This window comes from Mus musculus, chromosome X, assembly GCF_000001635.26.
Source record: "Mus musculus strain C57BL/6J chromosome X, GRCm38.p6 C57BL/6J".
NCBI lineage: Eukaryota > Metazoa > Chordata > Mammalia > Rodentia > Muridae > Mus > Mus musculus.
In genome coordinates this window covers 134,803,899-134,820,502 of record NC_000086.7, presented here as the reverse complement: position 1 = coordinate 134,820,502, position 16,604 = coordinate 134,803,899, and the positions used below count along the sequence as shown (strand labels likewise).

The following is a 16,604-nucleotide window of genomic DNA, read 5'->3' as shown; positions in this document are numbered from 1 at the left end:
GTTCACAGTTGTGCCTGGCTCTTTCCATGGGTGCTGTGGACTCAAATGGAGATTTTCATGCTTGCAGAGCAAGTTTTCTTTTCTTTTTTTTTTTTTAACCATTTGTCACATGCTATTTTTATTTTTTTTTATTAGGTATTTTCCTCGTTTACATTTCCAATGCTATCCCAAAAGTCCCCCATACCCACACCCCCCCAATCCCCTACCCACCCACTCCCCCTTTTTGGTCCTGGGGTTCCCCTGTACTGGGGCATATAAAGTTTGCAAGTCCAATGGGCCTCTCTTTCCAGTGATGGCCGACTAGGCCATCTTTTGATACATATGCAGCTAGAGACAAGAGCTCCGGGGTACTGGTTAGTTCATATTGTTGTTCCACCTATAGGGTTGCAGTTCCCTTTAGCTCCTTGGGTAATTTCTCTAGCTCCTCCATCAGCCTCAAGACTTCATTTTTCCTGTAAAAGTGTGGTGTTTCTTTAGTAGTTGCTTACGCCAAAAAAATTTTTAATTCATATATATAATATGTATGTAATACAAAAATGTTATATATTTTAAAGTATGTGTATATATAATAATATACATATTATATATGTGTAGATATAATAATGTACTTTCTAAATTTCACATTAGTTTTAAACAATTCTTTTTTTTAAAAGATTTATTTATTTATTTATTTATTTATTTATTTATTTAGTATATCTAAGTGTACTGTAGCTTTCTTTAGATACACCAGAAGAGGGCATCAGATCTCATTACAGATGGTTGTGAGCCACCATGTGGTTGCTAAGATTTGAACTCAGGACCTTCAGAAGAGCAGTTAGTGCTCTTAACCGCTGAGCCATGTCACCAGCCCTTCACATTAATTTTTTTATTCCTTTTTTGTGAGTGCCTCTGTGTAATACAAGATGTTTCAAAGTCGCCTTTCTCCTATCTGTATATCCCAAGTTCTGGTATTACAGGCATTTACCAACATCCCAAGTCTTACTTTGCTTTTTCTAAAGTGGACTAATTCCTGTATCTCTTGTTTCCAAGCCAGGAGAATTCTATGTACCTATCCTATTTGAAACAAAGATCTTCCAAGTGAGGCGTACCAGCCTCAACAGAAGTATAAATTACTTTTCCTTTGCCTCACCTTTGCATGTATTGAAATATGCTGTTCTAAAATGTATGTAATATATTATTATATGTTTGTTATACATAGAGATATATATTTATACAGTAGTTTTGTGCTATTCTTTGACAATACATAACCATTCAGAATACCTTTTAGAAACCAATGATCTAGATTAGTCGAGAAACTTGGATAGTCAGAAATATGGCAATGTGGAATGCACCTAGGCACTGTGGACCAAGAGATGTTGGAGCTTCTCTAGGAAAAAGAGTGCAGTACATTCACCAAGTGCTCTAGTCTGCTTTCTCATATTCCGGAGTAAGCATAATCTAAAATTCACCAAATAAAATTTTGTGTGGTGGATCTGCACACATAATTAAAACTTAGTAGTTCATGATTAGCATCAAAATCCTAGACTACTAATTACATTCATAATTAACTGTTTCATTAATAACAGCTCTACAGATTTAATATTAAATTTTAGAATGATTTTTTTTCAGTGCTTCTATACAAGAAGTAATTGTTTCACTTACAGGATAAGACCCTCAACACATCAAAAATATTTAATAATGAGTTAATTTTGAAAAGAAATTGAATTGACACTTGGTAAATTTAAACTAGTACTCATGAGACATCTTGACATAGAAGGCCTTATCTGATCAAGCTGCAGTTATTGTTTGGTGGATGGGTTTTTAGTTATTTGCCCTGTAAATTAATATAGTGAATACTATTGTTGGTAGTTATTTAAATTTCAAGACCTTCTGTCTTTGAACTTGGATTCTTCTTTTTGAATGGCATCAGAAGAAAAAGAAGAGTGCCTAGGAAGCATTCTGTCTCCATGATCACTAACAACTTGATACTTTCTATTCAGGAGAAAGCCACAAGGCTGTTCCAAAATGCATAGGCCAGTTCTGGATGCTGTTTCTGGCAACACAAATCACAGATTCCTTTTCACAAGATTGGCCTGATCTACTAGACATCTGACATGGGAATCTGCATATCCCTGCAGGGTGGTTTGGACTCCCCAAATCCTCCTTGGTAAGATTTTCACTCTATGGCCAGCCAAAGGGTAATTTCTAGATGCACTGTAAATATCAAATAAAAATAGGTGAAAGATGTTTTTATGGGTGCTCATATTCTTTGGAAGCCCTTGATCTAGGTAAAAAAGAGGCATGTCTGGACTTGCATTCTGCTCTTCTTAAAGATGTTATTTGTATTTCAGAAAAAAACTCATAGGTCTTTCAAAAATTCCCTTCTAAAAGCATGTATTTAGATAGGTAAAGAAGAATTAAAGTCTAGAATATCAAAGTTATATTTGCTTTAAGAATTTAAGTAATAAATACTTTTCAATAAATGTAGACCTCTGTGAACAAATTCTGGGTTTGATTCTATAGAATATGTGCTCAAGAATAATGACTTTTCCTTACCACAAACAGTGAGGACCCCAGCACAAAGCATCCTAAACATCTTATGAATTTTAATCACATTTATCACCCACCATTGGAATAAACAAAGTTTAAAGGTCCCTGATGGGTACTTCATTAAGAGGTTTGCCTTAAACACAAGTGACAGTTGTTCCTGAATTTGACAGTATGTTACCAGACACTTTGCAAATCGCAAATCAGATTTCCTAATTGATCAACAACACTCCATCAAATTTGAGTAGTAGAAATATGGTTGAGTGACAAGTTCTGCTACTGAAGAAAAATATCTGGGGCTTGGGAGCTCTTGTTTTGTGGACATATTTTATAGACTCTCCTGATGTGTTCTATATGTGTTCTATGCTATATAATTATCTCAAAACACTAAGAGGTATTTATTATTTTTAATGAAAAAAAGAAACTGGAATGGAAGAGGAGTGGGGAATAAATTGGATTACAGTACAATTTCTCAACATTTAATTATTTTAACTGGATCTATGCTTTAAAATGAATAAAAGGCTTATCAAATTATCCATCATTGTCTACAAAGACTTGACTATCTTATTTATACTTTTCTGACTTCATCTGTGAAATTGAACAAGATAACTTGTATTTCAAGAGACAGGAATATCTCCAGAGTAAAAAAAAAATCCTCTTTTGACAAAAGGATAAAAAAGAAACAAGGAGATGACTGCTGGTTGTGCCCTACTTCAACAGTGTTTCAAAGAGGTAACAATCCCCAGAAAGGAGATTGGATCCAAAACACAGCAATAACAACCTTAACACAGATCTCTGTTCCTCTAGCCTACAGCAAAAACAGAACAAAGTTTGAAGTGATTTTGCAGTTTGGAACAATGCCTTTTTTCCTGGTGTTCTGGCTTGTAGAATTTAACAACAAACACTTTGTGAACAAGAAAAACCACGGGAAGAAAGGATGCTGTTTTTTCTTTTATGTTAACAATATGAATGAAGACTCAAAGTTTAAATTCTCTAAAGCACCATCTTTACTCCCAAGAATTCAGGACTACCACTTGGATTTTAGGTGTATACACAGCCCATTAATGTAGCTGGGACCCTTTGCTCCTATGCCCTCCCATTGGCCTGACTTACCCTGAACTGTATATGGATGAAAGACTACGGGCCTCCTCCAAAACTGTTCTAAATGTGTCAGAGTCACAGATCTTACGCCTAAATTTCCCTCAACATCTGTATCATTTCCTAATCTCATTACACGCAAAAGACAGGTTCACTGGGTGCTAAATCGCATGGATAGTTCCCATCTAAAATTCACACAGTGAAGGGGACGACTCGATTCGCCATTAAAGAAGAAAAGCTAGCCTCTGAAGGCAACTTTTTATGAGGCAACTAGAAGATTAGTGAAGCTCAAGCTGTTTCCTCTTTCCCTTTATTTGTGGATAAGCTGGCCATATCCTGACAGACTGCACGCATGAGAAGACTCCAAAGATAGCAATGCTAAAATGGAATCTTTTGGTAGTGGGTTGGAGGTCCACGGATGGAAAGCTCATTCTTACTGCAAGAGTGCAGACTGACTAACTATAGTAGGCAAAGTAGATGCTACTGGTGTACCTTCCAGATTCCATTTAAAAGATAGGGGTAGCTGTTTGCTAGCTGTTATGAGTGTTGGCTGCTAAAGATTCATAGTTGAATTTTTTTTCAGGGCCACTTTGTAGAATCAAAGTCCCTCTCCTCTCAACAGACATTACCCATGTATTCTGTCTCTCTCAGTGTCTAGAGAAGCCTAATTTCCTTATCTCAAGATGCATCGATTCCTTCATATCTTTCATGTTTCAGAAATTCCTTGGTCTCAGACTAAGTCTAGACTCAAGTCAGACTGTGTTTACGCCTAGCTTCTTCCTTATCCTAGGCTGCTACCTCCATATATGCTCGCTTTAGAGCAGTCCTTCAATAAATCACTTTCATAAGAATCCTTATCTCAGGCTTTACTTCTTGGGAGTCCTACTTAACATACCAGAAACTGGTTTGTTTCATTTCTGTATATGTTCTCCAGATTCATTTTCTCAGTCAAGCCAACCCTGTTTTCCGGACTCATGGAGAGCCCTTCACCAAGCTTGTTTCTCTCAAACCCTAAGTCTATTACAAATAATGGAATTTGTGGGGGAGAGAGTTTTTCCTTATGTTAAAATAAAAATGTCCCTATAAACACACACACACACACACACACACACACACACACACAAGCAAGCAAGGAGAGACCTCAGTACTGACGGCCATATGATATACTTGGCAAACTAGGTCCCACCCAGACTCCCGGGCTTCCTATTCCTTCTACACCATTGGGAGGGAGAGGGATGGCTACATAACTCATTGAAAAGCTTGCAGACATTGACTGATGGATAGCCTAGCTGCAAATAGTGTGAAAACATATACCCCTATGCATGTTGATCAAACGTAGTAACCCCAGTCCTCCATGCCTCTGCTCCCTGGAAACTTGTTCCTTTATTCTGCCTTCTTTTTTTTTTTAGCTTTATTTATTTCATTTATGTGAGTACACTGTAGCTGTCTTTAAACACCAGAGGAGAGAATCAGATCCCATTACAGATGGTTGTGAAGGCTACATATACAAGAATATATGGGCAGCACAAATTGGACTAAATTAAAAAAAAAAAAAAAAGACCACACCAAGTTGGTTCTGTAGGGAAGGGAGTGAGAAATCTGCAGGAGTTGAGGGAAGAGGTGAGTATGATCTAAACACAATAAATGAAATTCTCAAAGAGCAAAACAACAGCAGGCAAGAGCCTCTGTTTTGATGAGACTTCAGTATGTAAGCTACTGACCTATCAAATCCAAGTCCTAATTTTTTTCCTGGCCTTATTAGCAAAACAAAGTGTGACGTATGCAACCCTCCATGTTTTCTTGCCCCCACTGCAATATCTTTCTTGGTCTGCATAGTCTTTGCACACATGGCAAAATTTTCTCTGATAACTGGAGGCAGTTTTATTTCTGGCATAGGTTTCAGAGAGAGGGGGCAGGGGGAGGGAGAGAGGAAAATTATTCTGTCATAAAGAAGAAATCATGTCACTAACTGGATAGAACTGGGAGTCTTTGGTTGCCAAAAAAATAAAATGGGTGGAACTGAAAATCTTTATGTTAAGAAAAATAAGCAAGATTCAGAGAGATAGATATTGCATGTTTCCTTGCAAATGTGAAACCTAGAAAGAAAATCCCTGAATGGAGAAGGAGGATTCTTAGGGAAGTAGGAAATCAGGGAGGGAGGGAATAAAAGAGGGTGACTGGTGTGCAACTATGATTTAAGTATATCACATACATATATGAAAAGATCACAGTGAAATTAGTTATTCTGTACAATATATACTAACCATATATATTTTTATATACACACATAGTTCAGCTTTTGTGAGGAGCTGAGGCTGAACCCAGGGTCTTGCACATGCTATGCAAGGACTCTACCATTGAGCTACATTTCCAGCCCTTTAAATTTCACCTTTGATAAAATACAACATTATGAGGGATATAGGGTGATATGTAGGAGGAGAGAATCTCAGGCAGAAAGGCAAACAAATACAAAGGCTCTGTGAAGAGTATGTGGTCAATTTGGCCCAGGCATATCAATAAATCTAGGATGATTAGATAAAGGAAAGATGAGGCAGGAGTGTAATAAGGTTGACTATGGTAGAGTCTTGTCAGTTGTGTAGAGAGGATATTTGTTTTTATTTTAAACAACTCAGGAAGGAGGCTTGGCGTTTACAAAGTGTTCATATGTCCAGATGTATTCAAAATATACTGTAGGACAAAGAAAGTGACAAGAATGACTGATGTAGGTCCATCATTTTGACAACAGCAAATTAATAGAAAAAAGACATCTTAGAATCAAAGTATTTGTGTCTTATGGATTGAACCTAGGCCCTCATTTTAGCAGGCAAGCATTGTACCACTGAACTATAATCCTAGCTCAGCACTTAGTAAATTAAGCCAGTCATTTTTAAAATCTCAAACTATTAATAAAATAATAAGAAGGAAACTTCATTTATGTAGTAAAGAATTATGTATAATTCAATGATTCCTTTATTGATTAAATTAAATTAGATATAAAAGAAAATATCCTTAACCTGATAAAGAATACATGAAGTGCTCCGACCTGACTGATTTATCACTCCCTTGTGGGTCTACCAGGACAATGGACTTTAACAAGTTCCTTTTACTCATTGATAATATATCTGGATATTACTTTTTGTGTGATAGTAGTAAACGTAAGTAAAAATAACCTTGAAAAGAGATTATATCAGAAATAACACAAGTTACACTAAAGGATGAAACAAAAGATAACAAAATGTGGGTGTTCTCCAGGATTTCCTGGTCAAACAAAGAAAGACAAAGAGATGGAAGTGTGGATACTAGGAAGGGGAAAATGACCAACTTATAAAGTATTTTTAGTGTTCACAGTAGTTTGGATTTTGTGTGTATAAATCAGGATTATTATGTTGGCATTTTGTTTCTAAAAGTATTACATGGAATGGGGGTATCAACTAATGGCACCCCAGGTTTAGAAAAGCTTTGTTTTTTAAAACTTTTTAAATATGAAAGACAGTTCTATTTCTGCTTTTCTATTTTTAATAACTGTTTCCAAGGATTGTATAAATAGATATTTAATAGTATTTAGCTCTATTGTCTTGACATTAAATCTTTTTCCCTCTTTTCTGTGTAATGGTATGTTTAAAAAACTTGCTATTTAATAATAATCAAGGGTGCTTATCCAGGACATCTCCTGGTGGAAATTGGATATTCAATCAAATATTTTGATTGAACATCTGGATGATAATTAGGAAAAATATGAATTTTACACTCAAGACTTATTCATATACTTGAAAATCACTGAATCTTTTTCCTGTTTAAAATTTATCCCTAGGAAGAGAGGAGGAGGAGAGGGAAAAAGAGGAGGCAGGATCAGGTGTGGGAGGAGACAGGGGAGATGTACAGAGGGTTAGGTAATTGAACAGAGGTGTGCAGCAGTGAAGGTTGGGGAACTGGGGGTAGCCACTAAAAATCCTAAACACCAGAAAAGCAAGAGGCTCCCAGGACCCAATGGGGAGGCCATTAGCTGAAATACCCAACAAAGGGGAGAGAGACCTGTAGAGACCATAGCCAGAGGTTAGGCAAGGACCCCAGTTGAAGGATAGGGTCACTTCTCAAAATTTTAACCCAGAATTGCTCCTGTTTAAAGGAGATACAGAGACTGAAGGAAAGGCCATCCACTGACTGCTCCACCTGAGGATCCATCCCACATACAGTCACCAAACCCAGACACTATTGTGGACAGCAATAAGAGCTTGCTGACAGGAGCCTGGTATAGCTGTCCCTTGAGAGGCTCTGACAGTGCCTGACAAATACAGAGGCAGATGCTCTCAGCCAACCATCAGACTGAGCAAGAGTACCCAATGGAGGAGTTAGGGGAAAGACTGAAGGAGCTGAAGGGGTTTGTAACCCCATATGAAGAACAACAATATCAACTAACTAGATACCCCCACCCCTAGAACTCCCCGGGACTAAACCACCAACCAAAGAGCACACATGGAGTGACCCATGACTGCATATGTAGCAGAAGATGGCCTTGTCTGGCATCAAAGAAGGGGAGGCCCTTGGTCCTATGAAGGCTTGATGCCCAGTGTAGGAGGATGCTAGGGTGGGAGTGGGCAAGTGGGTGGGGAAGCACCCTTGTGGAGGAAGAAAGGGGGTGGGATGGGGGTGTTTTGGAGAGGAAACCAGGAAGGAGGATAACATTTGAAAAGTAAATAACAAAATAACCAATAATTTAAAAAAAAATTATCCCTGCTTTAGTAACAACAACAACAAAAAAACCAAAGTCGGAAATGACATTTAGTATAAACCTCCACAAACCAAAAATGTCACCTAATTATTGGAACTATTAAGATATCAAAACCCTGCTAGCAGAAAATAAATATACCAAAGTAGATTTTTTTTCTTAATGTAAAGTTTCTTATCAGAAATTGTAATTCAAGGGAAAAAAAAACAGTGGTTGGGCTAGAGAAATGGCTCAACCTCTGCATTCAGTTCCTCACAACTGCTCATAACTCCAGCTCCAGGGAAGTCAAACCTGTCTTAATGGCTTCTAAGCGTAACCACATACCTGTGAAACGCGCGCGCGCACGCACACACACATACACACACACACACACTAAAAATAATAAACAATTTACTAAAGAAACTGTTTTTAACAACAAAATGACAAAAAAATTACAAAAGTTACCCAATAGTCTGAATAACATAACTGAAATAAACTTGTGAAAGATAAAACAAAAATGGACAGGAGCTCCCATATTCCTAGAGAGGAAGTCTTGATTTTAGGATATTAGTGTTCCACAAGTGAATCTGAAGCCTTACAGCTCCTATTTTCTTTGTGATTTCTGTTTCACTTGGAACTTGATGAATAAGCACATATGTACTTACTAAAATGTGCTTTAAAAGAAAATCAGAGATTATTAGCAGGAATGAAGAATAGAAAAGCTACAGCATTTTTTCTTTGTATGTATTTTACATATTTTTTATTGTTTTGTTTTAGTTTTTCTTTGCTGGGAGGTTGAGTCGAGGCTTCAGATGTGTTTAGTTATATTTATTACCAAAGGAGATTCTTTTATTTTTGTCTTTTATTGATTGATTGATTTTTTTACACCCTAAATTTTATTCTTCCCCTACCCCCATCCATCCACTTCCCATACCTCCTCCCCACCCCCTGTCTTCACGAGGATGTCCCCACCACCCACCCACCTCCACCTGACCTCTAAACTCCCTGGGACCTCTAGTCTCTTGAGGGTTAGGTGCATCATCTCTGAATGAACCCAGACTCGGCAGTCTTTTGATGTAACTGCAGGGATGGAAATGGACAGGAGCCTGAGGAAAAGAAGGGTGCAGGGACAGGCTCAAAGTGGGATCCAGCTCAAGGAGAAGTCCAAAGACCTGACACTATTACTGAGGCTATGGAGTGCTCACCAAAAGGGACCTACCATGACTGCTCTCCGAAAGACCCAACAAGCAGCTGAAAGAGTCAGATGCAGTTATTTGTACCAAACCAATGGACAAAAGAGATTCTTAATCTTGACTGATACACAAAACAAACTCTTTAGGCTGTTCTATTGGCCCTTAAGGGGTCAATATCTGAGAGACAAACCCCTTGAAAAACTGTTGGGGTCAAGGACCTCTAAATCCCACTTCCTAAAATCTACTGGGACCCATACACAATCAAAAATAAGACCTTTAGGGTGAATACAATTTCAGGTGGACCACAGAGTTAGCTAAGTATTAACAGCTAGTCAAGGTTAGTCAGCATGGCCGTTGGACATTGTAGTTTGGGTCTGTATGTATACTTGACGAAGGGAGTACCAAAGTGGATGATGAATGGCAGTTATTTGGAAGCAAACCTAGGATTTTACAGGTTGCCTTGGAGATGAAATGTCCAGAGGGGAGGGGACCAACAGGTTGTGACTTTTAGACCAGGTAGTAGTAGTAGTGCATGGAATAGTAATGATAACAGTCAACAGGGCACTGTGTAAAAGAATATGCATTAAGCTGATTTAACAGCAGCTTCCCCCAGCAATCACTTCTGTATTCACTGAAATATTCAGCTCCAGAGACAGATGGGAAGAACAATCTATTCCATGCATTGCTGAGTTACCCCGAAGAGAAGAAAGGTAAGGGGATAAAGGCATTCACCCATGTCACCACTTCGATGCCCTGTCCATGTATATTTTGGGAGTAAGAAACATGGTCTGCCCTGTCCATGTATAATTTGGGAGTAAGAAACATGGTCAGATGTCTACCCACAGGGAATCATTCAAGACTCAAGAGTACTAGAGAGGGTAGTGGAACTGCAGCTTCTACCCTTTTGAACAGAGCAAGGAGGATTTTAGCATCCTGCACCCATCTCACAATTACTTTTCTTAGCCTTGAAGATAAATCACTAACCTGGAACCTAACCAGGAACAGGTGTTCAAATTTGTCATGGTGACAGCCATAAATTGCAGGAGATTCACCCAGCAGTAAGCAACAGCATGGTAATGTTGAATAAATGTATTTCTCTAACAAGAAAAGAGAAGATCACCTATTAATTCCACTTAAAAGCTATCCCAGAAGAAGAAATATAGGATATTATTTATCCAAAATAAATATGGTATGGCCACCAAATGCCTCTTCATGGATCAATTCATAGATCATATGAAAATGTACTTATATTATCAAGAAAAATACATTTTTAGATAGTCAAATACTTAGCACACTTTGAAATCTGTTTCCATGTGGCCAAGAGTATTCATTGTCTATGTGATAAAAATTAAGCAAAATTAATGTGAGAGAAATCTTTATTTTAAACAAAATGTTTCTGTTCATTTTTGCTACTATTTCCCACACTGAGTTCTTGTTTTATTGTGTCTTCTTCCTGTAAAAAATAAAGGTGTAGTCACAGTTTTTAAAACAAAGAAGGGGTCTCCCGGAAGTGCAGATCTCACGTCCAGTCCTTGCTTCCTCTTTGATATTTGTCCCTTATCTTATATGTACAGGAGCAGAAACTCAATGGCAAGGGAAACGGTGAGTAGGGACTGGACGATGGAGAATTGAGGGAAAAGCTTGGAGTAACCCAGGAAAAACTCGAGGTAATTCCACAAGAGAAAAAAGAAAACAAGGTAAAAACTGTCAACAGTTCTAAAAGCTGCTGCTCCTCCCCAGTTAGCAGAGAAAGAAGGTTCACAAAGGGAGAAGGGGCTACTTAGGGCCTCAGAGGTCACAAAGTCCCTGCATGATTGACAGGACCTGCTGTGGTGGGAAGAGGTAGGAGTAGGGTAAAGGAGGGGGCTTGTGCTCTTGGTGGGAGTGGAATTCGGGGACCCAAGCTTACTGGTGATGCGGGTCCCACGTGACCAAGAGAGCTGACGTGGGCAAAGGTACTTAAAGCCTTACGGCCATCCCTGCCATCTTCCTCCGGGTACCAACGCTATTAAAGCTGCGGTCAGTCTAGCGAGACAGAGAAAATTCCCTCAGAACTGGCCAGGTGAGTGTTAGAATGAACATTCTCTGTTCCGGGGGGGATGGGGGGGTATAGAAATCGCCTAGGGATGCTGAAGTCCAAGGCCACAGGCGCCTCTGCACTCTCTGCTGGCCGAGTTTTTCTAGACTCGGGAACTCCAGCACAGCGGATTTTGGTGGGCAGCGGGGGAGGGGAGGAATGGCATGAAAGGACTATCGGGTTTATGGAAGAAGCCGCTTGCTTCTCCCCCAGCTCTTTTGCGGTTTTATTTTGACATTTGGCTAGGCTCCCTTGCTTGCCGTGCTGTTCTGAGAGGAGGGGGCAGGAGAAGTAAAACGCGGTAGCACATACACTCCCAGCCAAGGGGCTTGGGATCGGGTGACCGGCGGGGGCTTGAAATTTGGAAGCAATCAGTATTTTGCACTCCCACCCTCCCTTTTCAGACACCTTGTTGCCAAAACCCTGCTCCCTCCCCTCCCTTCCCTCCCCTCCCCTCCCAGCCCCCTGCCTTTCTAGGGCGCTAGCAAATGGGTGTGCCAGCTTCTGTGGGAGAGATGGAGCATTTGGAGCTGTACGGGCTTCACAGGCTGGGGGACCGTGAGAGAATCTGGTATTAGACCGCCATGCTAACTGCCAAGCTGCTCTCCAGACACCTGCGGCCCACCATCCCTTCACCCTGGTCCTTTTGGCCCTGAAAAGGGAATTCGGGTATGCGGGCTAAAGAAATGGCGGTTGTCTGGGGATTTGGGATGGGGATGGGAGGTGGAGCTCAGAGGAGAGAAACCAGAGAAAATCACGACCCTGAAACTGAGAAGGCGGGCCTAGAGGCCCTTGCTCTGCGGGCCAGAGCTAGGCCAGGAAGTTGGGGGTGGGGGGTGAAGAGAGCTGAGCATAAGCGGGGAACACTAGAATATCTGGCAGGACTCCCCCCTGCTGCATCTTAGCCAGCCCTTGCCTTGCTCCCTCCGCTTCATTGCAGCAGTAGAAGGGGTGTGGCGCTGTGTCTCAGAAAAATGGCGGCCAGAGGTGGGGCGAAAGAGAAGGGGGCGTTGAGGCCTGGGGAGCCTGCGCAAATGGGGGAGGGGACCGGGATAGCTGGGATGTGAGAGGCTAGAATTAAAGGAATTGAAAGGTGGAATTCTTTGCCACTTTGGTGTGCCAAGAAAAGAAAGCTAACCCTCGGACTCTTGTTCTGGATGCTGATCTATGTCCACCAGGTTCTTAGTCTGCCCCTGCAGTCTGTATTCCTGCCCTTCAACCCGTCCTCAGCAGGAAACTCTGGCCTAATTCGAGGAAGGATACAGAGCTCTGAATTCTTGCAGGTCAGTGTTTGGGGTGAGGTGAGAAATGGTGATCCCCTGGTGTGGGTGTGGCAGAGGCCTGAACATAGAACCAGAATACTTTCCCCTGAATCTTTTCTTTCTTTTAGACACCTTTGTCCTGGAGTGTCCTTTTTGGTGCAGGGAAGGGGCCGTGTGGAACTGTCTTTGTAAGTTGGGGGTGAAGAGGAGTAGTCGTAAGGGATTTTTTTTTTTTGGCCCACCAGAGTGCAAGTCAGGGGAGAAACAACAATCTGTCTACCCAAGGTTCAAACCCACCTGTCATCTATCCACAGATCCGTCTACCTTGAGGCTCTGCAACTGCGAGCACAGTGGAAATTGTTCCTGATCCCAGGAAGCTGGTATGTACATGAGCGCTGTCTGAGGACATTTGAATGGGGTTCAGGATATTATAGGTGAATCTAAAATTTCCCCCTCTCTGCCAGGCTTCCATATTATCCCCTCCCCATTTAGGAACAAATAAATTATGGGTAGTGGCCCTGGGAAGGTGAACTAGAGTTGAAGATACAGCCTGCAGCTAATCTCTAAATCAGCAAGCGCAGCCTTTGACACTCGTGCGCCTCTCATACCTAACGTTTACTCCCACTAGGTCCAGCTCAGCTTGCAGCCTCCGAAGAACTTTCAGACCCGAGCTTGAGATCCTCGATTGGACTGGTGTATACATTTCGCTTAAGCAAGCCAGTTCCACAACCTGGATCAGAGACTCACTCCAGGTGTACCATGAGCCGAGCTCGGGATGCTGGCTGTGTAGCTGCTGGAATAGTGATTGGGGCGAGTGCCTGGTACTGTGTCTACAAATATACTAGGGGAAAAGACCAGAAGAAGAAGAGGCTGACCAAGCCCAAGAACCGGGCCTCTGTGGGTACTGGAAGCAGGGCTAGAGCGGGCCTCAGAGCTGGATTCACAATTGACCTTGGGCCAGGATTCAGTCCCCCAAACCCCGTCGATATTGAGATAATGAACAAGGCCCAAGGAGAAGCCTCCAATCTTGCCACCACCGTAGCTGAAGAAGTGGCACCAGCTGCACCCAGTCCTAAGGTTCAGAATGGGGCAGAAAGTAAGGTCCAGGAGTTAAATGGGGCTAAAACTGAGGCTAATCTGGAATCAGTAGTCATGCCTTCAGCTACCTGTACAGTTACACCTCCTCCCAAGGTGGCAGGGGGTCTCACTGCTGCAGAGGCTCCAGAAATCATAGGAGCTCCCAAAGTGCTGGAAGCTCCCAGCACCACAGAGGCTTCTGGGGCAGTAGCAGCCCCTGGACCAACAGTATCTCCAATGATAGCCCAGACTCCTGGGCCAGTGGTACCTTCGCCAACAATAGTGTCTACTGGGCCAGCAGCAATTCCCTGGGCAGTGGCACATCCCGGGGCTGTCCAGTCTCCTGGGCCAGCAGTACCTCCCATGGCAGTCCAATCTCTTGTGCCAGCAGCACCTTCCTGGGCAGTAGTAGCACCTCCTGGGGCAGTCTACATTCCTGTGGCAGCCCACTTTGCTGGGCCAGCAGCAGCTTCCAGGGTAACCCAGTCTCCTGGGACGGTGATACCTCCCCTTCCACCCCCATCATCAGTACTTCCCAGGGGAGTCCCATCAGTACCTGGCAGAACAGTCCAGTCTCCTGGGGCAGCCGTGCATCCTGTGGCAGCCCAATCTACTGGGGTAGTAGTGCCTCCTAGGGCAGTACAGTATTCTGGGGCAGCAGTGACTTCTGGAGGGGCAGCAGTACCTTCCGGAGGGGCAGCAACTCCTAGGGCAGCAGCATCTACCCAGAGGACAGCAAGCACAGAAGTCATGCAGGTCCCTAGGGTGGCAGCAGCTACTGAAGCCACAGAGACTCCTAGAATAGGAACACCTGCCATGGTAGCTGAGGCTTCTCTGCCCGTGCATTCTGGGGCTGCAGAGAATCCTGGGACTTCAGGGTCCTCTAAGACAGCAGCCACTGGCAAGAAAGCAGCCCCTGGAGCTCACACTGGGGCTATACCTAAAGCTGGGTCAGCCACTGGAGCTGTACCCAAAGGTGGAGGAGGCAAGGGTGGAAACAAGAACCGGAGTGGAGGCAAGGGCAAAAATAGGAAGAACAAGGTTGATGTGGATGAGTTGGGGATGGGTTTCCGTCCTGGTGATGGGGCTGCAGCTGCGGCGGCGGCTTCTGCTAATGGGGGGCAGGCCTTCCTAGCAGAGATTCCGGAATCTGAGGAAGGGGAATCTGGGTGGACTGACACAGAGTCCGATTCTGACTCTGAGCCGGACGTCCCGCAGAGAGGGAAGGGGAAGAGAACCATTCCCATGCATAAGCGCCCCTTTCCATATGAAATTGATGAGATCCTAGGTGTTCGAGATCTCAGGAAAGTCCTAGCCTTGCTTCAGAAGTCAGATGATCCCTTCATTCAGCAAGTAGCCCTGCTCACCCTGAGCAACAATGCCAATTATTCATGTAATCAAGAAACAATCCGAAAGTTGGGAGGCCTCCCAATTATTGCAAACATGATCAACAAAACTGACCCCCACATTAAGGAAAAAGCCTTAATGGCCATGAATAACCTGAGTGAAAATTATGAAAACCAGGGCAGACTTCAGGTGTACATGAATAAAGTGATGGATGATATTATGGCTTCTAACCTGAACTCAGCGGTACAGGTAGTTGGGCTAAAATTTTTAACAAACATGACTATTACTAATGACTACCAGCACCTGCTTGTCAATTCCATTGCCAACTTTTTCCGCTTGTTATCTCAGGGGGGTGGAAAAATCAAGGTTGAGATTCTGAAAATACTTTCAAACTTTGCTGAAAATCCGGACATGCTAAAGAAACTTCTCGGTACCCAGGTGCCGTCATCATTTAGTTCCCTTTATAATTCTTATGTGGAATCAGAAATTCTTATTAATGCCCTTACTCTATTTGAGATTATCTTCGACAACCTCAGAGCAGAAGTGTTCAACTACAGGGAATTCAACAAGGGGTCCCTGTTTTACTTATGCACTACATCTGGGGTGTGTGTGAAGAAAATTCGAGCCTTAGCAAATCACCACGACCTCTTGGTGAAAGTGAAAGTTATAAAGCTGGTAAACAAATTCTGATTGATCTGTGCCCTCAAGATGTGTGATCTCTCGGTTTTACACTCGGGAAGCATTAACAGTGAGACACTATTGTTTTTCTACTTGTGTGTGTAGTACAGGAATTATTCAGATGCCACGTTTGAATAATTCAGAGTGATGTTATCTGTGATAGTCACCAGCTTTAAGCTGAACCATTTTCTGAATACCAAATAGTCCCGTAGTCCTGTAGTCCTGTGGTTTGACTTGTGCTGCTTGGGTGGGATATTTTCCCTGGGTCCTCTATGTGAACTAATAGCAATCCTGTTCGTGAATGGCCTACTCAGCTCTTACTTGTTTTGACTTGAATTTTGTCACCAAAGACTTCATATGTGTACCATCAATAAAGTGTATGTTGCAAATGGCAAGAAGTTGTTCTGGTGCTTTAAGTAAGTCTGTCTGCCACCAATCACAGACACTATAGCATATGCCAGCAAGATTTTGCTGAAAGGACCCTGATATAGCTGTCTCTTGTGAGACTATGCCAGGGCCTAGCAAACACAGAAGTGGATGCTCACAGTCAGCTATTGGATGGATCACAGGGCCCCCAATGGAGGAACTAGAGAAAGTATCCAAGGAGCTAAAGGGATCTGCAACCCTATAGGAGGAACAAC

At 42.2% G+C, this 16,604-nt stretch overlaps 1 protein-coding gene across 6 annotated transcripts; it reads left to right on the top strand.

Annotated features, from left to right (window-relative positions):
- Positions 1-11,281: 11,281 nt before the first annotated feature.
- Positions 11,282-16,361, top strand: Armcx2 (armadillo repeat containing, X-linked 2). Of its 6 annotated transcripts, none has more exons than NM_001166398.1 (6): positions 11,282-11,584; positions 12,061-12,268; positions 12,778-12,882; positions 12,990-13,049; positions 13,176-13,241; positions 13,490-16,361. In NM_001166398.1, the coding sequence occupies exon 6, from the start codon at positions 13,621-13,623 to the stop codon at positions 15,973-15,975; it is 2,355 nt and encodes a 784-aa protein (NP_001159870.1). In that variant the 5' UTR covers positions 11,282-11,584; positions 12,061-12,268; positions 12,778-12,882; positions 12,990-13,049; positions 13,176-13,241; positions 13,490-13,620; the 3' UTR covers positions 15,976-16,361. The 6 variants fall into 6 exon arrangements, with proteins under 6 accessions (NP_001159870.1, NP_001159869.1, NP_080415.3 ...); NM_001166397.1 differs by having other exon boundaries at positions 12,004-12,268; NM_026139.4 differs by having other exon boundaries at positions 12,004-12,268; positions 12,778-13,049.
- Positions 16,362-16,604: the final 243 nt, after the last annotated feature.

What these genes read in the sequence shown, in the direction of transcription:
- Armcx2 (NM_001166398.1), top strand. Translation starts at nt 13,621, where the DNA reads ATGAGCCGAGCTCGGGATGCTGGCTGTGTAGCTGCTGGAATAGTGATT.